The sequence below is a fragment of the Frieseomelitta varia genome, unplaced genomic scaffold, assembly GCF_011392965.1.
Source record: "Frieseomelitta varia isolate USP_RPSP 00005682 unplaced genomic scaffold, Fvar_1.2 scaffold_886, whole genome shotgun sequence".
Taxonomy (NCBI): domain Eukaryota; kingdom Metazoa; phylum Arthropoda; class Insecta; order Hymenoptera; family Apidae; genus Frieseomelitta; species Frieseomelitta varia.
This window is the reverse complement of record NW_025110685.1, coordinates 307203-328759: the sequence shown is the minus strand read 5'-3', so window position 1 is coordinate 328759 and position 21557 is coordinate 307203. Positions and strand designations below refer to the sequence as shown.

The 21557-nt window shown below is 31.2% G+C and overlaps 5 protein-coding genes across 10 annotated transcripts; 4 read left to right on the top strand and 1 right to left on the bottom strand.

Moving 5' to 3' along the window:
• The first annotated feature begins 257 nt into the window (after nucleotides 1–257).
• LOC122537077 (tudor domain-containing protein 3) lies at nucleotides 258–5566 on the top strand. 3 transcript variants are annotated; one of them, XM_043670016.1, is made up of 12 exons: nucleotides 258–345; nucleotides 2421–2579; nucleotides 2686–2770; nucleotides 2901–3100; nucleotides 3183–3330; nucleotides 3405–3638; nucleotides 3708–3841; nucleotides 3926–4171; nucleotides 4251–4905; nucleotides 4989–5102; nucleotides 5174–5270; nucleotides 5342–5566. In XM_043670016.1, exons 2-12 carry the CDS (start codon nucleotides 2554–2556, stop codon nucleotides 5506–5508), a joined length of 2106 nt encoding a protein of 701 aa, XP_043525951.1. In that variant the 5' UTR covers nucleotides 258–345; nucleotides 2421–2553; the 3' UTR covers nucleotides 5509–5566. The 3 variants fall into 3 exon arrangements, with proteins under 3 accessions (XP_043525951.1, XP_043525952.1, XP_043525950.1); XM_043670017.1 differs by lacking the exon at nucleotides 258–345 and having other exon boundaries at nucleotides 2178–2579; nucleotides 5345–5566; XM_043670015.1 differs by lacking the exon at nucleotides 258–345 and having other exon boundaries at nucleotides 2179–2579.
• A 1914-nt stretch (nucleotides 5567–7480) lies between these two features.
• LOC122537076 (serine/threonine-protein kinase PLK4) lies at nucleotides 7481–10895 on the top strand. 2 transcript variants are annotated; one of them, XM_043670014.1, is made up of 10 exons: nucleotides 7481–7695; nucleotides 7764–7859; nucleotides 7936–8262; nucleotides 8353–8445; nucleotides 8525–8806; nucleotides 8875–9408; nucleotides 9465–9770; nucleotides 9836–10096; nucleotides 10179–10358; nucleotides 10435–10895. In XM_043670014.1, the coding sequence occupies exons 1-10, from the start codon at nucleotides 7639–7641 to the stop codon at nucleotides 10606–10608; spliced, it is 2310 nt and encodes a 769-aa protein (XP_043525949.1). In that variant the 5' UTR covers nucleotides 7481–7638; the 3' UTR covers nucleotides 10609–10895. The 2 variants fall into 2 exon arrangements, with proteins under 2 accessions (XP_043525949.1, XP_043525948.1); XM_043670013.1 differs by having other exon boundaries at nucleotides 9836–10117; nucleotides 10435–10889.
• A 475-nt stretch (nucleotides 10896–11370) lies between these two features.
• Nucleotides 11371–13709, top strand: LOC122537090 (neuronal membrane glycoprotein M6-a). Of its 2 annotated transcripts, none has more exons than XM_043670038.1 (5): nucleotides 11371–11735; nucleotides 12245–12381; nucleotides 12464–12646; nucleotides 12718–12868; nucleotides 12963–13667. In XM_043670038.1, the coding sequence occupies exons 1-5, from the start codon at nucleotides 11732–11734 to the stop codon at nucleotides 13277–13279; spliced, it is 792 nt and encodes a 263-aa protein (XP_043525973.1). In that variant the 5' UTR covers nucleotides 11371–11731; the 3' UTR covers nucleotides 13280–13667. The 2 variants fall into 2 exon arrangements, with proteins under 2 accessions (XP_043525973.1, XP_043525972.1); XM_043670037.1 differs by lacking the exon at nucleotides 11371–11735 and adding an exon at nucleotides 11965–12100 and having other exon boundaries at nucleotides 12963–13709.
• Nucleotides 13710–14693: 984 nt separating this feature from the next.
• Nucleotides 14694–16353, bottom strand: LOC122537091 (N-acetylglucosaminyl-phosphatidylinositol de-N-acetylase). Of its 2 annotated transcripts, none has more exons than XM_043670039.1 (5): nucleotides 15629–16001; nucleotides 15478–15559; nucleotides 15169–15365; nucleotides 14971–15101; nucleotides 14694–14913 (listed from the first exon to the last, which is right to left on the bottom strand). In XM_043670039.1, exons 1-5 carry the CDS (start codon nucleotides 15939–15941, stop codon nucleotides 14773–14775), a joined length of 864 nt encoding a protein of 287 aa, XP_043525974.1. In that variant the 5' UTR covers nucleotides 15942–16001; the 3' UTR covers nucleotides 14694–14772. The 2 variants fall into 2 exon arrangements, with proteins under 2 accessions (XP_043525974.1, XP_043525975.1); XM_043670040.1 differs by having other exon boundaries at nucleotides 14807–14913; nucleotides 14967–15101; nucleotides 15629–16353.
• A 245-nt stretch (nucleotides 16354–16598) lies between these two features.
• LOC122537094 (mitochondrial fission process protein 1) lies at nucleotides 16599–17719 on the top strand. The gene is made up of 3 exons (XM_043670042.1): nucleotides 16599–16910; nucleotides 17019–17146; nucleotides 17233–17719. Exons 1-3 carry the CDS (start codon nucleotides 16856–16858, stop codon nucleotides 17527–17529), a joined length of 480 nt encoding a protein of 159 aa, XP_043525977.1. The 5' UTR covers nucleotides 16599–16855; the 3' UTR covers nucleotides 17530–17719.
• Nucleotides 17720–21557: the final 3838 nt, after the last annotated feature.

Here is a 21557-nt window from a genome sequence, read left to right as displayed (position 1 = left end):
CTCCCTCTCTGTTCCTCCCTCTCTCTTGCTCTCGTTTACCGTGTTGCTCAGTCTACCTGATTATTTCCCTCTCTCTTTCATATTATTTCTCCTTCTCTCCTTCTTTCTCTTTTGTTTGTAACTCTCTCTTCCACTCCCGACCGTTTCGTTCTGTTTCTGTTCCTCCTTAGTCGAATCTCCCTTTTCCACTACAAGTCATCATTTACCGTATCCCCGTCCCGTCGTACCTGTGCATAACCAACGTAAGTCCTCGCCTCTATACACTGCGTGTATTCATTGTGTGCGATTCGACGCGCGGAGAATCTACTCTTCAAAAGAGAGAAGGGTGAAGCTACCGAAAGTGGGGTAAGACCGCGTTTTCGACCGTTGCGTGTCACAACGTATATATATGCAGCAAGATACATCTCGTATTCTTATATGAATGCGTTGCATGCTAGATGTATATTGCTATTGTGTACTTATGTATGTAGTAAAGCACGTACGTTAGCCGAGAGAAACCGAGATTCTATAAGACCCGTGTTCGTCGGTTATTGGCCGTGTGCATCGATGTAATCTAGGTCTAGTTTATTTCGATTTGCACGATGGTCGTGCGTGTATTGTCGTCCTTCCTAAGCTTAATATGATTGACGGATAAAAACGACGGATGCATGTCACGCGACCGAACAACATGTTGTGTTCGATCGAATTCTTGCAATCACTCGGTGTACATGTTCATTAAGAAAGCCTCTCTTTGGTAGTAGGCTATTGCGTATGAGATTTGCGAATATGTGAAATTATGAATTAATGTTTGTTTCTGTGTAGTTAGGATGTATAGTGTATACTTTCGTATATTTAGGATATGTAGGTATAGAATATATATATATATATATATATATATATATATATATATATATATTTTTCTAACCCGTAAGCATTCCATGAAATGTATGAAATTATATAGAATGTAATGCCAAGAAGTTCTATGTTTGAACTCAAGTACACACTGTTGTGAATAATAATTATCAACTGCTTACAAATGATAATTTTACTGAAAGTGGGAAAGTGTAATATTATTCGCTTTGACGCGCCTTAATTATTTTTTGTTTGGTACATTTGATTAAGTAATAAAATATTAATTCCTCCTACATCAATCCTAAATATAGAAACTAGACGAAGCTTAATAAATCCATACTTGTTTCGAAAAATATCATTTCATTTATCGATAAAAATCAGCAAGAACATGAAGCAAGTTTATTTTCATTCGCATTGGCAGTAATTTTTAAGAGTAATTTATGATAATTGTTTCAATTCAATCTTTACAAAATTGTTAGTGCATTGGTAATATGGGCGAGTCGTATTCTTAATCGTGCCTATACCATTCCGTCATCTCCAAACTTAGTTCCTGTCTGATCTAATTTCATCGTTTGTTCAAACGAGACTCCACCCGAGTCAATAATCATCAGCTCAAATTGGACCGATCAGCAGTTGATGTCTTTCTTATTCTTCACCACCATGGGGGTCAGTTGATGGTAGCGACCCCTGTAAAATTCATCAATCATAATTGATTTATTAATTTTGTAAGACGTTTCGCATGATCTTGCGTGAAATTTCTAGCTTTTCTCTATGTGTTTTATCTCTAAATTATGAAATGATTGTAACAAATAAATTACAAATTTATAATAATATCATAGGTTAAAAATAACTTGTCGAGTTATTTAGAGGTTAGTAATAATATTCAATCGTTTTATTTTATAATCTTTTACAAAGAATTTTAATATTTTATCCGTCGTGTTTTTAGTAAATTCTACTCGAAAAATATTATTGTCCTGCATTAATAATATTTGCTTTTAGAATTTAATGTATATTCGTGGCACATTTATCCCGCGTATAAGTGTATTCAAGCATCATTTTCAAGTAACGATTTCAAATAACGTTATATTCAATTAATCCATTTATCTACTTGTGCTTTTTTGCGCGATTTCTTCTAAAGTCCGTATGACATTACAGTTTGACTTTATTTTTGTTTAAACAAAAATAAGCTTTATATCTATCATATTACATAATCTTATTACATGTAGACAAGATTTAAAATCGTTATAAAAATAGTGTTATTAAAAAAACTTTTTTTTAATAAAAATTAACGTTACATTCGTTTATAATTTACAAATGACACGTAGTATCACGTTCAAATAACGAATATGATGTATCGATATTGAATTACTGCAACCGATATATATCGATCATAAAATGTACCAAATGTTCAAGATGGTGGCAAAGAATTCGAGGTTTAATAGGCGCGGTTCCTTTTGTTCGTTATTTGGACAAGCAAAGTGGCTTTGTAACGTATAATAAACGGTTTCTTATATTCATAAAAGTAACTAATTTCGATATTGCAATTATTGATACTTTGACGATTTGTTTTTTATTGGTTTAAACGTCAGCTGACACATGTTTATGTACAAGTCGAATGTATGCATGTAACGTGCATGAAATTTCACTTGAGAAAGTCACCAAACCAAAACCAAATCGTTCTATTAGAAAATCTGGCTTCAGTACAAAATAACGGTGCATACTATGGAAAAATTGAAAGATAAGGGGTGGTACGTATAGAATGTGATATATTTCATTTGTGAATATCACTAAAAGCAAATAGCTTTTTAAATAAATTATAAATTTGGTATAAATATTTATCAATGTTTGCATCAGGTATATTACAGATCATGGATACCATACTGCAAGTGATTCTGGAAATGTCAGTGACATACAAAAAATTATCAAACGATTACTGGATGTAAGAACGACTTCTTATATAACTTTATACATATAAGAAAAAAATGATTCTTATATAACTATATACATATAAGAAAAAAATGATTATTTATACATATGTTTTAATTTTTTTTTTTTAATGTATTGTATAGCTTGATTTGAGAGAAATTGGCAATGGTCAAGGAGATATAGTTCAGGGTAATATTGTATTACAAATACAGAAAATACGTAATGTAGCTGCTCCTAAAAACAATGAAGAATCTCGTGCAGCTCCACGTTTATTAAAATTCTTCTTGACTGATGGTAAAAATAATTTTCAAGCTATAGAGGTTGAACATATTTCATTTTTAAGGTAAAAAATTAATGCTTGATTAATTATTTCGTTAATAAATATTTTTATAAATCATTCAAAGAACTGAACTTAATCATTACAGTTTAAATACACCTCCTGGTACGAAGATACTGATTAGTTGTGGAAATGTTCCAATGTCTCATGGAATTATTTTGTTAAGACCATCAAACATAGCACAAGTACTTGGAGGAAAAGTAACAAATCTTGTAGAGAAATGGGAACTGAATAAAGTATGTTATATGATTCAATTTTATATTCTTATTTTATGATTATATATAAAATTGAGAAATGTATTTTATAACAGAAATTGGCACTGCATACAAGAATGAGATCCACTGAAGAAGGTGGCCCACCACCGTGGATACCATTTGGAAAAAAGATTATAAAAGTTTCTGAACATGACAAAAACTTCAAAGCTTTAGCAGAAAAAGAAAAATCTAGTAAAGAGAATGCAGAATTTGAAGCTCAGCGGAAGGATGCTATAGCAGAAGCTGCTAAGCAAGGCAGTAAGAAAGTTTTTGGTGGAGGAAATAAGCAGGTATGTTCTATGAAATGTCTGTAATATACATATCTAAAATAATTTTGTTCTTATATATTTATTTTATAGCTTCTAGATCACAGTGTACAAAGAATTGTAGATCAAGGCTTTTCTATAGAACAAGCAGAATATGCCTTAAAAGTTAATCGAAATAATGTTGATAAGGCTTTAAAAAGCTTACAAAAAACAGACAGCAAGCACAAGTATATCCATTTTCTGTTTATGTCTATTTTAATATATTATTTTTTACTACTTTTTGACTATCAATTCTGTTTCAATTATTTTAGTACGTTTAAAGAACCACGAGAATCACGTGAACCACGAAATAAACGATTTGATAAAAAAGTCGAAGAAGGTAAACCAAGTAGTGGAAAAATATCTCTTTTTGATTTTCTTGAAGATAAATTGCCTTTACAATCTGAATCTACGGAATCGAGCAATCCACCTCAGAATAATTATACCCAAAATACTGAAAATAATTTTGATAAAATGGAATTTAAAAGCAACGAATCACAAAGTGGAAAAAGTGGAAGGTATACCTCGTTACGAATAATCTTTTTACGATGGTATGAATTACAAAAACACTCGTTAATGAACTTCTTTTTTATATAGATCTCAAAAAGGAGGTCGTGGGTATCAAATTCCTCCAAGACATTTAGAAGAAAATAAGGGTAGCAAAAAATCAAACTTCAATAATTCTAGTACTCAATACTTACAATATAACGGGGGGAATCATTCTCAACAAAATAGACCACCGAGATTTCAACGAAATCAGGATAATTATAATTATCCTCAGCAAGATAATTTACATAAAACGTACCAGAAATCTCAAGTAAATGATTCTCGAAATTCCAATATACAAATTCGTACAGATGGAGCAAACATTATGAATAGTAATAATTATTACAAAGCTTCGCAAGATCAACAAGGAAAACATTCTGGTGCTGGCAGGAGTAATAATCACTATGAGACCGACACCAGGAATAGACAAAGTTATGATGCTTCTTACGGTAGGCATAATCGAGCACAAGAAGATGGAACATATAGAGCTTATCCTGCAAATACAACTGATAAAAATTACAAAAACCAACTGAACAGATTTCAACCAAATGAGAATTCTGGTAGCAAGGGGACCGTAGAACCCAACAGCCAAAGGAATCAAAGCCACTATAATACCAGTCAAAATACCAATATAGCTTCTACTGGCAGTACTTGGGTATGGCGTGTAGGTGATAAATGCTTAGCCAAATACTGGGAAGATAATAGAGTAAGATAATTGTTCATAAATTAAAATGTTATATTATCAATAGTATTGACATTTGATTTTCATTCAATATTTTTAAAATATAGTATTATAACGCGAAAGTAACTGGAGTATCAGACAGAACTTGTGTTGTTCAGTTCAAAGGATTTGAAAATTACGAAGAAGTGCTTCAAGTGGATTGCTTACCTATAACAGATGATGTACGTAAAACATATGTACATGTGTTCCTAATATCATACATAAGTAATAAATATTTTGAATTTAATTGCAGAACCAAGTTCCAGATTATGTTATGGATCAAAAACAATCAGATCAACGATTTAATAATAGGCAGCTGCGATATGACCAAACTCAAAATCACATAACTGGTAAATTTGTAATTCTTTTACGTTGACTATTCATATTTAATGTACATAGAGGTATAGAAAAGTGTCTGTAGCAGGTATGGAATTTCGAAGAGGTGGAAGTGGCGTTGTTCCTGCAAATAAAACTGCTTATAACAAGAAACGTAATCAGCAAAGAAGCACACAGCCCATTTATCAACCACCGGCGCAACGTTGTCAGAATTCTATGCCTACAAATACTCAAAATAATTCCTTACTTTAATGTAGTATTGTCATTCTATTTTTTTTAGTAAAAGTACTGAACATCGCTGAATTATTAATTGTAGTTGTATTATTTTTAAAGACTGACCTCGTGAAACAAATATTCCATACTTGTTATGTATGGTAATTTATATCATAGGTCTGGAACGCGATGTGAATAAATCCTGTGCCACAAATAATTCATAAATGAAACATGTAATAAGTGTACAATTATAGTATGAATTATTTCCTTACACAGTGAAAATGAAACTAATAATTAAATGTAAGGTATTTATTATAAGAACTAAACATCAAAATATTTATATTGTAGAATAATTATATGCTAATATCAAAAGATTGTGCAGCATTTCGATATTTCGTCCAATTTCGCTAAAACATTAATACAATTCGAACGCATAATGTAAAAATTATGCTGTATATTATTTGTATTTAATTTGTAATTACAGTTGTTTAGAACGAATTATAGTTAACGGAAATTGAAAATGTTTAAATTCACAACAAATTTGAGTATTTTTATTACTAACCTACATATGTTTAATTAACGTCACTTTATGTCTTAATATTTAAAACTTATAAATAGCTCTTTATTTTATAATTCTAAAACTAAAATTTTTTTGTCGGCTCGCGTTTGTTCAATGCTTATTTAGTTTATCATATCATAGTTTATTAAATTAAGCTCACTTATCATTACTAAACTGTTATAAAACTTTTTGTATATTATTAAGAGACTTAAATAAACGTTCAGTTAGAATTAATTAATCCTTAAGTAATCAATTATTTTAATTTTGAAGCAATTTTGACTCAGATTCGAATAATAATTTGCGAGAAATAAATAATCATTCGAGCTAGTGTTTCGATCTATTAAGTAGAATTTGTAGATCTTTATTCATGCATTTTATGGGTCAAATGGAATATTGAGAAAATGCAGAAAATCTAATTTATAAGATGCCATTGTGAAAGTTCATAAATTAATTTATTTAATTAGTTTTGTAACAAAACATTTGATTCATAGACATTGAAATGCTAGCGCCGCGTAGCGATGGAATGGTGTAATTAAACCTTATTGTTGTCCTTATTGCTATTACTCTCCTTGTCTGTCACGTGCTGTGTGTTATTGTTGTACACATCTTCCTTGTCTACGATAGTAGTACCATCTATCGGATTTTACCCATTTATCCTTTTAGTTCCAATTTAATTTGAGAGGTGCTTAGATGGCAGCACGCAATATATATTCATCTTTGTCGCACATTATTGTGCTCTTTGTTTGCGACGGTGCTATCACCTAAGCATTATACGAATCTGACTGAACTAAAAGGATAAACAAATAAACTCCGATAGATGGCAGCATTATCGTAAACAAGAAGAGCGATAGTGTTTGACAAGGATAGATATGTCATATAAAAGATAAAGAAAGCAATAGTGTGCGACAAGGACAATAAAGATTAGTTCCATCATTCCACCACTACGCGGCGCTAGCATTTCAGTGTCCTCGAGTCAAACAAATGTTCATTAAAAACAAAAACTAATTAAATGGATTAATTTACGACTTTTTGTGGCTGCATCTTAAAAACTGGATCCTCTGCTGCCCTCCAGTATTCTATTTGACTTATAAAATACATAGATAAAAATTTACAAAGTATATTTAATAGATCGAAAACATTCGTTTGAATAATTGTTTATTTCTTACAAATATATACATATATACTTTATATATCGTATTTTATACAATTTGAACATCGAAATGCACATGTAAAAATTATATATTTGTAATAAATATATGTGGAACATGTATTAGTTGCATGTCCTGATAGCATAGAGGATGAATTGAGTCATTGAAGACGACTCAAGATACAACTTTAAAACAATTTTATCGACGATCATTTAAACATTGTTATCGAATTACAATTGATTTCTATAGACAAATACGTATTTTGTTTTGAATAATAATTAGGATTGTTTTTAAAACGCCATCTGCTGAGTTCAAAAGCATACTATAATTTATATATGGCGAATGCGACATGTCATCTCTATTTACAAATTTACCGATATATTTCTTAAATACATCTAATTTCGAAGGAACTACATGTAAAAGAAAACTATAAAGTGGTGATTGAAACAGTTATATGATTTGATGACTCGAAGGCTGGTAATGCCCCCGTTACCTGGAGTTTTCGGTGAACGCATAGAGGTTAGCTTTTTGAATTTGTCCGCTTGCATGCGTCGTTGTAACGTTTAATTAATGACTTCTAATCGTAGGATTACGAAGTATTAAACTTACTCGGAAAAGGAGGTTTTGCTAGTGTATATCGAGCAAAATGTCTTCGCAGCGGTATGGAGGTTGCAATAAAAATGGTAATTTTTAAAACGATGATTTAGGTTAAATATCTATAAACATATGAATCTATATTTATTTTGTAAACAATTTTAGATCGATATAAAATTGATGCAAGCTGCTGGGATGGTGGGTAGAGTGAGTCAAGAAATCACAATTCACTCAAAACTGAAGAATCCAGCCATACTTGAATTGTATACATGCTTTCAAGATGCTAACTATGTTTATTTGGTATTAGAATTATGTCATAACGGAGAGCTTCAACGTTATCTTAAAATGCAAGGCTCTCGTGCACTGTCTGAAGAACAAGCTGGTGACATAATTAAGCAAGTAGTACAAGGATTATTGTATTTACACTCACATCAGATACTTCACAGAGATATGTCTTTGTCTAATTTGCTTTTGACTAAAGACATGCAAGTGGTAAGAAAAATTATTTGGTGAAGTTATATAATTTTTGAATTTGGTAATTAAACTGAATGTAACTGAAAGCCGTTCAATTTTAATTTATAGAAAATAGCAGATTTTGGTCTAGCTACCCAATTAACAAGGCCTGATGAAAAACATTTAACTATGTGTGGTACTCCCAATTACATATCACCTGAGGTCTATTAAATAAATTATGAATATATGCAAGAAATATAGAATAATTAGACTGCAACACTAATTTTGTATATTATTATAGATAGCAACAAGGTCATCACATGGTTTAGAAGCAGATGTATGGAGTTTAGGATGCATGCTGTATACTCTCTTAGTTGGCAAACCTCCATTTGATACCGATGCTGTTAAAAGCACTTTAACACGTGTAGTGATGGCCGATTATGTCATGCCAGCTTATTTATCAGATAATGCCAAAGATCTAATAGACAAATTATTAAAGAAGAATCCAAAAGATAGAATTCATTTGCGTGATATTCCAAAACATCCATTCATCACTAATTTAAAAAAAAACAGATTGCACAGCGTAAGTAGCTAACAAAAAGAATTGTATGAAAAAGTCATCCAGTTTATTACAAATATTTGTATTAATAGGAGAAGAATAGTATGAACAAAGGATTATTAGGATATGGTATTATTGATTCAGGGGTTGGAAGAACATTATCTTCATATGGAAGGACAAGAATGCGTTGTAGATCGGAAGAAAGAAGGCCGTCAACGCCTATTATGTCTAATGCTCTTGGACCTATGTTTAGTACAAAAAGCGATCCTTCATCCGAGCCTATTATAAGAACGTATTCACGTAAAACAAATGGCATAGATTATCATACTAAACAAAGTTCTGTATTGACTGGAATACCATTGACATCACAAAGCAAAGTTTTTTCACAATGTGAGCACAGTTGCAACGTGCATCAAGACGTTGACAAACATAAGACTGACAGGCATAGAAAAAAAGAAAAAGCTGAAAATTGTTTTGAGAGTACAGAAAATGGAGGAAAGCTACAAGTTTCCCCTTTGTCTTCTAAAAGATTACAACAAACGAGGCATAAAACAAAAACTGCGATTTTTACTATTCTAGATAATGGAGAAGTTTGCGTCGAATTGATCAAACGTAGGAATGGGGTGGTACGTATGATTAAAATTAAGTTTTAAATTAATTTTAAATTGACATTTTACTACAGGAAAAAATTAATGAAGTATGTCGAATATCGAATGATGGTTTAAGAATTATTCTTTATAAACCAACATCTTCAACCGACGTTAGCAATCAACCACTCCCATTACCAATTCGTGGAGCAGATAGCATTTACTCATATGAAAATTTACCTCCCCGTCATCATAAAAAATATATATATGCTTCTCGTTTTATAAAGCTTGTGAAAATGAAAACTCCGAAATTAACGGTGTATACTCAACGATCCAAGTGTCTTTTTATGGAAAACGGACCACATCCAAATTGTGAAATTCACTTTTATGATGGAGTAAAGGTATAGAAATAAATATCATAAATTATAAACAAATATTGAAGAAATTAACATTTTCATTATTGTAGATTGAACGTGTTGATGGTATTGTTAAAATAATAGAAAGAAATGACGGTCCTACTTACGTCGAGGGCGAATTTCCGTCACATTTAGATAATTACTATGAACACTATTCAGAGTGTTATCAACGTTGTTTGTTGTTAGAATCTACTTTAACATCTTTAGAAACAGCTACAGGATATTCTTGCTTTCCCATTATCATTGGACGTAGGCCTAATACAGCCTTAAATGATTCTCCTTGTGTACAAGGAAAAGAAAATCTTTCACAGGCAACGAACAATATACCCATAGTAAATAATCAAAGTTTTTTTTTTATGAAGTATGATATACATGTGCTTATTAATATTTCAGATGCCATCCTTTGATGCTAGTTCTGTTACGTCTACTGTGGCATCGCGATCACGAAAAGCAAATTCTATACGAAATATTAGTAATAGTTTTTGTAAAATAGCAGTACCAGGTATAGGTACTGCGACACAATTATCTTCTGGAGAGATACATGTCAATTACAAAGATGGTTCTACTTTAACTGTAAGTAGACTTTTAAATTGCATTAAAAAAATTAATTTATTAGAACGAAAAAGCATCAAATTTTACTATTTTTTAGGTAATTCCTAAAGGCGGTGGTATAATCTATGAAAGTAATAATGGTATTGTTACGAAATATAATCATCATTATCAACAAAACGTGGATTTGCCGCATATTGTTAAAGAAAAAATTGGCCACTTGTCTGAAATTATGAAATATCTTCTTCAACCAAAGCACAAAAACATTCGGTAGTTTTTAATTATATATATTTAAATATTCAAATGTTTCATATAAAAGTATAAAGAGTGGGTTAAATAAAATGTCCCAAACTATTTCCTCAAATTAGTGCAGATATTGACTGTAGTTAAAAATAGTGACGAAGTATATTTTTTAATATACAATTTTTTTATATTAAGAAAAATTTTATTAATGAATAGAATTTTATTAATAAATAGAATTATTAATATATTTTTCTATTTTTAAAATAAATTTAAGAAATTTTAAAAATTGGCGACGCACAAATGACTAGTTTTCCTGTTTTATTTAATTTAAAAATAATCAAAGCCAATATTTGCACTATTTTTGAAGAAAATAACAATACTTTATTTAACTTTTGTAAAGAGTATTTTATGGGAACAAAATTATATTTTTATATATTTACCTAGCATATATACAATATTTCTTAAGTAAATGATTTTTCAAGTATAAAAAGAAATACATTGTAATATTTCTTTTTTTTTTTTTTATGTAAATTTATATCTGAATTTTAATATAAGACTGTAATAAAAGAACCGAATATCCGTTTTATTTTAATATGTAAGACTCTAACAAAAGAAACCGAATATTTGTTATTGTATAAGAAATTTAAAATAAAACTATTTAAATGAATAAAGCCTACAATTATAAATCCGTTACTAGAATAGTAATTGATTGCAGTAAATGGGAACAACGAGTCCTCAAGAGGACAACGATCCCATTCACTTTTACCTTTTGTCGCCATATTGGTTCGCTCTAAAGAATTTAAAAACAAACGATATTATTTGAAAAAATATATATTTGACTTAAAGCGCAACAATTGTCGTACAATATTAACATATCTTTGTTCATTCTGCCAAATCATATAAGTAAGATATAAAAAAATATTTTAAGGGACAATTAATAATAGCAGTCTGTCATAACTCGTAGAATCTCTATTAACGAGCGGTGTAACGTGCGGATGTGTAATTACGAGAAGTGTGTGGGATGTTATTCACTAATACAGTAGAATGATATTCAATTACGACATTAATTGAGAGAATTCTAGCATTGTAGTCTCGGAATCAACAACGGGCAGTGCCCATCTGAAACGGACTTAACCTTGAATTAAAATCGAAGGATGGGTAAGCAAAAAAATTTGTTGATTTATGTACGCATGCAAAAAAAAAAAAAGAACTTGACTCGCTTCTTTGAATAAAAATCTTTTCTAGCAACTCGGTTAACTTCAATATCGCGGGCAATCGCGTTCGATATCCATCGTAATCTTATCTGTCATACATATGAAAAGATTACTCATTCATCGTTTTAAGTTTTAATCATCGCTTAACGTTTCATTCAAACGCATGTTGAAGTTGTTTGTAATTAAACATGAGAAACCATCAAGGTACAAACGATAGTATACCGTTACGTAGACGATTCGATAGTAATATTAGTATAGATAGATTTTCCGAAAAAAGTCTTCATGGGCTTGATGAAATTCGATCTTGTAGTAAGTTTTTTTTTTTTTACATAAATTTATGTGTTACTAGTATATAAAATTAAAAAGTCAGTGGTACTCTGCATTGCTCTTGATACAATGTTATTTATTTATATGTACCAAATCATTAATAAATTATCTTTTTATTGTTTGTAGCGAGTATGTGTAATGATTGCATGGCCCGAGTGCCATATGCAACTCTTATTGCAACAATAATGTGTTGCTTAGGAGTAGGTATATTCTGTGGTACAATGTACAGAGGTGTTACATTAAGTTCTTTGATGATGGATCAAGTAAGTTGTTGTTATAATCCTATTTTAATGATTTTATACATATTATATATCTATAATTAACTCTAATAATTATATATTGAAGGTATTTCATTTAAGACTTGGATGGTTGGAGCCTGTTCAATTAACTTTTGCAACAATTGGTGCTAGTATGGCAGCTTTAGGTTTTATGATATTATGTGTTGGTTGTCTTGCAACTGGAGCTACAAGACATAAAGTATATAGAGCCTGGAGATCTAGAGTTGGTGGACGCATCTCTTGTGCTGTTGTATGTAATTCTAATGTTATTGATTATCGTGTTACAATATGAAATAACAAAAAGAGTTTTATACTTTTTAGTTCATGACAATTACTTATATACTACAACTAGGCTGGCTTTTAATATTTGCATTCTTGATTATAATTGCTTGGGTTTTTACTATATTTTGGGGTTTATGTAGCAATCCCCGTGTTCAATCTCTTGACCAATGTATTGATTTTACTCAATTTAGTAAGTATAATTTATATAATATACATTTTAAATATATTTTTTAATTCGTTAATCATATAAAAAAATGAAATTTCGTATATTATATTTCTTAAAGGCTTTATATTCCCAAATAATACAAGGGTGGATGATATGAAAATATGTGGACCACAAGAAGTGAAATTGTTTTGCAAGGATTTTGTTGAAAAAGCAGAGATCATGTTTATTTTAGCAACTGCAGCTGCCATGTTGGTTGTATTGAGTCTCATACATTATTTAATGTGTTTGTCTGCTAATTACGCACACATTAGAGATCATGAAAAATTTCAAGAACTGCAAGAACTTCAATATCTTCAAGATCCAGGAGATCCAGATTCTCCTCAACCCGGAATGGGAACTCTGACTTCGCACCATCGTGCTAAAGATAGATTCTAGGATACGGCCCGCGAGATCTTCGCGATGAATCCTCTATAACTCTATACATTCTTGTTTACAAAATATTGGAGATATTTACTCTACAAGAATTTATGACGATTTGATGTTATTCTCTTCTATGTATCTAAATTCAGTATTCTACTAATCGATTAATATTGTAGTAGTTTACTGATTGAGGATCTTGCGGGAACACTTTATGCCGTCCATTTTCTGCGACTGTCTTGTAAGCATTTATTTTTATTTAAAGTTATGAGTTCATTAATGATTAGAGATATAAGATTTTATCTTTCGTAACATTGTTCATTTAATTGTTTCTATATAAAGTATAAAATATTCGAAAACATTCCATATATTTCATACATATTCGTTGATAAAGTATTTTTTATTTGTAGCGAAATTGTATAGTACATATGTGCAAGATACAAGTAACATAAGCACATAAAGAATATACTTTCTAAATTATTTTCTACATAAATATATACATATATATACTTATGATTCATATCTATGAATTTCTATTGTTCATTAATGTATTGTTTGATATTACAAGTTTGTTTAATATCTTTATATTATATAAGACTGTTTATGAACATAGATTGTATTATTATGGTCTATTTAATATCATTCAGACAGAAATTTTTTTTATACAAAAAAGTGCAACTTTTTAGTACCTCTTTAGGATAAAATTAAAGAACATTGACATGATGTATTACTAGTGAAGTGCTTTAATTGTGCTGGAGGAAAGAAAAATCAAATAATTATTTTGTAAATTTTCTAATTGTATTTAGCAAATGAAAAAGTATCTAAAGAATCTATAATTTAATAATTGTAATTTCTCCAGCATGGATAGTTGTCTCATATCACAGATCTATTGCTATTGTATAAAAGATCAAATTATACTGTGAAATGTTAAAAAGACAATAGAAAAGTAGTTCAAATTATAGTTTATGCACAAATCTTAACTGTGCCAAATTTAATGTGATTTAAATCATGAAAAATTGTCATATATATTGTATGTTATTACTAAGGGACAGATTTAAAAAATGGATATATATCTAGAATACAAGTTTAACTTGCAATAATTTTGTACTTGCTCAAATTCTTTGATAGTAATTCGAAATTTTGTTATACGCACAATAAGATGAAAATAAATCTTGTATTACACATATGCAATAAGAACATATCAAATTAAAGATCGTACTTTATTAGAATAATTATATAAGAGAATCTAATGCACGAATTATGTATGTACAATAAAAATGAGTTTATTATTTTCTTTAAAATATATTTTTATTTTTAAACATTTGTATATTTCTGTATGATTGAATAAAAAATACTTTCTATTTAATTCGTTTAAATGTTTAAAAATATCTTAAAAGTTTCTTTGAGAATGTTATAATGCTTTTATTATATATTAATAGACAAATTTAATTCTTTATGTACAATTAATTACAATTTGTACAATAGTATAAATTATGAAAGTATAATATGAATTATTCATCATCAAACTGGAGATCCAATTCAAGATCAAGAGCACTCATTTCTTGAAAGGTATTAATAAATGTATATCGCGAAAAAATCATGTACAATTTTCGAAACCAAACATACTGAGACTTGTGTGCAGTCATAGCTTTCTGTAAAGGTAATTTATTTATAAAATAAATTTTTTTTTAAGTTATAATAACACTTACTTTTATCATATTTTTTTGATCATATGTTACTAAATACCAGTATGACGCAGATAATAAACTAATTGGCAAATCTAAAACTTGTACATATTTTCTAATTATATTCACAGACTCTAAAACATATAGCTTACAATCTGAAAAGAGATTAAGTTAATTTAAATTTGTTTGTGTCAATCTAAGATTTTAATAAATGATACTAACAATATGGTACTTTTTTTTCTATGCATAATGCAGCTATGGCAAAATATAAAGAAATGTGGTTTTTATGTTTGCTTATGCCATGTCTATCGAACGTTACAACTGCATTGATTTTATAACTTTCTACATGTTGTAAAATACACTCTGCCACTATCTCTGTTGGCCATTGTACATTTTGATCATCAGGTAACTCTGTACTCCTATACATGTATTTATTGAACTAAGATAGAAGATTAAAAGAGTAATATTTAACTGCATTCAAATAATCATCAAGTTATTATGTAAATTAGATAAATACATGTAATTTCTTACATTACTATAGTTACATTATCTTCTGGAATTCCTAAGAGTTTTGTACATTCCCACAGTTCTTCTTTCCTCTTTCTATCTCCACCTATAATAGTATATAGTAATATTCTAACTTTCAGAATGTTCTATTTTTAGACGAGATTGATAAACATACCATTACTAAGACAGAGGAGGTAAATCTCACTAGCCTTTGATCTTGTAACCCAATACACCAATGGGCCAAAAAACATGACCTCATCATCAGGATGAGCTGTAACTAATAGTATTCTGGCAGGTGGACCTGGAAGTTGCCACGCTGTGTGGCTAACCTTCCTTAAGATAGAATAAAGAAAAATACAAACGCAAAAATACGCGGTAACAGCTATCAGCAATTGCCATGAAATTTCATTGATGTAAAACCACCACCAACAAATTATTTCATTAACTTGCACTCTAAAGTATTCTCTAATTAAATTGAGATTTATCATTTTGAATGATAATATACGAACTATTTTCACTTACGAATATATTACGGTCCTGTCATATTTCTGGAAGAACAAGCTATTCTGTTAAAATTTGAAATAACATTTTTTTTATTTAAAGGGCTTTGGAAGGTTATGTTATACACAAACGAAATAATAGGATTGGACGCCATACTTGCGTACTTTAATAAAATTCACTATTGTAACGTTTCTATATTCTGCTATCCAGACTTTTATTATTTATCAAATTCTCCTTTTCTCTCTAAATATATTCCGGATATTATGTTACTTATTTCGATACATCTAGTAACATTCAATTACGTAATTAACGTTTATTAACTTTGTTGCAATTGTTTTAAGTATGTATTAGTTATTTTACATATTGTCCATTACTGTTTTTTATTCAATTTAAACTTTACTTAGCAATGAAGCCTATAATGATCTTACATCACATTTTATAAAGATTTATATAGTAGAAATATTACTAGAAATTAAACTTTTAGATAGTCTTGTGATATTTCTATATATTTATTTTTTTTATTACACGAGTAAATTAAATTGTATATAATTTATTTTTTTATACTTTTGTCTTCACACTTTTTGAATTTTTTACCGCGTGCAAATTGTTGATATTTCAACAGGATTACCATAAAATAAAATTCCCTAGGTTCCAAATTTTGATAATAGATTCCTTAAATTTCTTAAGGACTATAATTTTTTATAATTAATTTTGTAACTGCTGTAAAATAATTATTTCTTATAATAATTTTACTAAAGCGTACTTGTAAATTGTATAATTTATATTTTGGAAGAAAACGATATTACGCCAATGTGTTATTTAATATATTGAGTAACGCGTTAAACGCACAAAGATAGGTTATGTTTAGTAACACAAGAGTTTGAAAAATAAGATTTTTATTATGGATATAAAAAAAGAAGTGAATCTATATCGTGATACACCTATTAGATATTTAGGTAATAAAAAGCAATTTAGTTAATTTTTTTAAATAGTATTTTAGTATCTTTTTGCCATTAATATTATGTATTATATATTATGCATGACATTTTTAATTTTTTTTCCAGGATATGCAAATGAAGTTGGAGAAGCTTTTAGATCTATAGTTCCAAATTCAATTGTATGGTTCAGTTATGCTATAGCCAGTGGATATGTTCTTGCAGATACAATTAACAATGGTCTTAAAGCTTATCAAGCAAGTGAAAGATAAAGAAAATATTGTTTAAATATATCACATATATTAATCAGTAGATTATTATAAGTATAAATTATATGTTTCAGAATAATGTAGCTCCAAAAGCAACAAAAAATATTGTACTTTCTATGTCAGACACCTTATTATGGCAATCGTTTGCATCTGTGATTGTGCCTGGTTTCACAATTAACAGAATTTGTGCTGTTGTACAATTTATACAAAAAAGAAGTAATAACGTGTCTTTAAAAAATAAATGGGTTCCAACTATTATTGGTTTAGCATCCATACCTCTCATAATACACCCAATAGATAATCTAGTAGAAGAAACAATGAATGTTACATACAGAAGATGGATAGGATCTGCCCAAATGACCAGTGATTAATAATATATGATTATTCAGACCTTCCAGGAATAGATCTTAGATCTATTCGATTTTCATATGAAACGAAAATATTGCCGCTTATGTATAGTACAAAAACGCTAGTACAATGCTACTGAAAGTTATATCTGTATTTAATATCTACAAATATTTTGTTAAGGGAAAAAAAATAAAATAAAATACGTTATTGTTACTTATGTTTTTTCTTTATTAAAAGCTTTTAATTAATCTTAATTAAAAACAACTTTTTTAGTAAAAATGATAAATGCGTATGTATGTAAACAACTTTTAAATATTTGGTACATTGAACATTTTTTTTTTATTAGTAGTGATATATGTTACGTAAGTTACTGTATTTATGTATTTCAAACTAGAACAAGTAAAGTAGAATTGTCCAGTATATAGTCAGACACGGTGAATACGCTTATTTATCAAGGAGTTCAAAACTTTGAATCGAACGTAGTAAATAAGTATTGTATTATTTATTTTGAGATAACTGTACCTTATACATTGGAAATTATGTTTTGTAATAGAAAAATAGTTACGAAAAAGAAATGTATTGAATTTTTCTCAAATTTTTTAATATTTTATTTCAAATATCAGTTCGTAATTTCCTCGTATTTGATTGCAAGAACTAAATAAACCATGACGATTCGCTGGAAAATCAATAATAATTACCGTAGACGGAAGATCGTAACTCGCAGGCCACGTTCATTTTCCCATTTATCGTCTTGTCGGGTCAGACGAGCCAACCGCAGAACAATAGCGCGGCATTGCGTAGGAACGAATAGCCTGTCATACCTGTGACATATATTTTTTTCGTCACAGGTACAATCACCACGTCAACCGACAAGAAAAACTAATCGTATTTCTTTGTTCGTGGAACTGACTTCGCGATTTTGCAAGACGAACTACGCGCCAAACGCGGATAGAACGATTTTATTTCTATTAAGTAGGTGTTTCAAACTGCAAGTATCATGTATACACTTGCAATTGTAATTACGAATTGGAAAGAAATTCTTTTCTGTTCGGTTATCATTAGATTACAGATTTTTATGCATTTATGGAGAATTTAAAAATACGTACTACTTATGACATACAAAAGTATATAAAACATAGGAACATTTTTATCTAATATTTGTTATTATATCTACTAAATAAACCAATTATCAGTATTTTAATTACAGGTAGATATTTGTAAATTAAAGTTGAAATATTACATTTTCCATATCTGTGCTTTTCTTTCTTTGTGCATGAAGCATACGTACTTACATAAAAAAGCAAATTTGTTATTCTTGAAAAAATTATTCGTTCTTTCATTCGGTTCATTAAAATAGATTATAGACAAAATACTTGGAGATATAATAGGAATTGATTTGGGAAGAAGCATCAATTTTTTGTTAATTGATTTTCACACAATTATTATGTATTACAACATTTTATTACCTTTTAAAAGTTGGCGCAACACGATCAAGTTGCGAATAAAACGTGCAAAAAAATGCAATACTCGGAGATTTTCGTGATTATGAAATTCTATATATCTAGATGTATGTACCTACTTATTGCTAAAATTTACAATACAATAGTAAAAAAATCCTCTTAAAGAAAAAAAATCCACAATAGTAAAGAAACTGCATTTTGATATTGACATGAAAACCAATTGGACAATTCCATTCTCAAAAAATTCCTTAATTTTTGTATCAGAACAGATAGCCGGATTACCAGACAACTAAACAGATTACCAGAAACCAACTAAACTTGATAGAGTCAATTAATGGATTGATTTATTTACCTATTTGTATTTCCTATATGATTGTTGATCTATAGATTTAATCAAATAGATAGTAGTTTTATTATTTTAAAGAAATCAATTTAAAAATTTCGACGTTCTATTTTACCTTCTAATCATTAAGACTAATTATAAGACTAAGAAGATGAAGGAAATTTGGTTTTACGGCATCTTCCCATAAAAAAAATATATGTACCTGCATAATTGTCGTCCACGAAAGGAGGATAAAATAGAATGGCGAAGAACTATACTTACGTAGTCGTCTGGTTACGAATTGACACATTCATGAGATGGTCAATTTTTCATGGGACCCTATAATAATCTTGACAGCTTTTCAGTAGTCTATGGTCGACCCTCGTAATAAGCTTAACCAGTCCACCGTGATATAATTTATAGAGACCACTTGTTTATGGCTAATTATGGCCGGCACGCGGGCGACCATTACGTTCTTTTTTTTTTCTCGTACGTCGCATGTTTTGGACCGTATCGGTGATTTTTTCAAAAGAATCAACGTGAAGATACAGTTCAACGTCTAGAAAATCATTCATTTCGGAACATAAATTCTTCGAACTATCTTCTGATACAATAAACACGGGTATTTATTAAACACGATAAAAGTCACGCGCGGACTCCGTGTCCGAGTTGCAGCCGAATGTAACATAAACTGTAAACAATGTTAATCTGTCCGTGAGTCTAACATTTTTCCCCGGGAGAAAGATCGATGATAGCTCGTAACACCGGAGGAAAACAAAAATCTGCCGGTATCGATCCTTAAGACCATCGAACAATAGCATCGAAGAGGTCCTTAATCGATAGAAAGCAACGCGTTGCCTCGGTACACGCCTCCGTCACAAAACGAGCCTCGCGATAAGGTTATGTCTCGTGAGTCGAACAGAGGGCGCGTGCACACACATGTATATACAGGTAGGTATGTGTGCTGTCGGCGCGAACGACGGAGCAAGCGAGAAAGAAGGTCCGAAGAACATTCGCGGAAAGGAAAGCGACGGACAAAAAAGGAAAAAAAGGATGAAGGAAAGATGCCGTGGCCTGAGAGAACGATCAGGTAAACGCGAAGAAGCGAGAGAAGGAAGAAAGGAGAAGGGTGGGCAGAGAGAGAAAGAAATAGACTGGCAAGACGATCGCAGGGGCGAGGGGAGGGAGGAGGAAGGAAGGTGGAGGCATCGTGGTGAAGGAAGGGGGTACAGAGAGGAATATTTCGCGGGCGCGAGTGGTAAAGATTCTCTGAAACCTGTGGCATTTCGCGAGGCACTCTTCTCTTCGGTATACGCCGAAGGGGGATCGATAGCTCGTCAGAGACGACGAGGAGAATCAGGCGGCAGGCTATTTCGAGCAACAACACGGCGGCAGAAGCAGCAGAAGCAGTAGCAACGACAGAAGCGTCCCGTCCGCCGCCAGAGATCCGCAGCCATTCCACGGCCATGTCTGCCGGCGCACGGGGTTGGATACGCCCGAGCGGGGCCTAGCCGGCCAATCAGAACGGAGCGCGGAAGGTCCCGCGCCGTGGTCGTGTCCAATGGGCGTAGCCCGTTCCAGCGAGGCGCGCGACGTCTGGTCTAAGTAGAGGGGGGCCCTCGCGGTTGTCACAGGTGCAGCCAGTTGGCTGGCGAACTCGAGGCGAGCGTGCTCGGGATCCTTGCGTTTAATATTTCGTGTCGCTCGTTCAGGCGCAATCGGTTTGCCCAGTATCATTTCTTCAACTTGTACCGCGTCTATTTCATCGGGCTGTATCATTGGTTCCAGTTATATTCTGACGTTGACATTCACTCTGATCCGTGAAACGCGATCGAAAACAGATACCAAATAAAAAGAGTGTGAATCTGAAAGAAGGATTTGGTCGGCAGATATCGGCGCGCATCGAGGTTATTCGCACGAGGAAAAGTAGGCAACAAGATCCTTACGTGAAGGTAAAAGGCGCACGGGAGCTCTTGATGCGGCCCGTCGCGCGGACGCGCACGTCGCGTCTGAGAGATCTGTCGCGATACCGGTCTCATCGGCGCCATGATCCATCGCGGAGTGTCTAGATCCGAAGGAAAACGACCATAACGCGGCGACGTTGTTGCAATATGCCAACGGTGCCGGCTGCTCAGCTGAGATATATGAATGGTGAAGCAGGAACGGCGGAGTACCAAACCAATTGGAAATTTTTATGACCAGTGATTCTTCCATCCTGCTATCCAATCTCAGTAAAAAAAGGAAAAGAAAGAAAAAAATAAAATAGAAT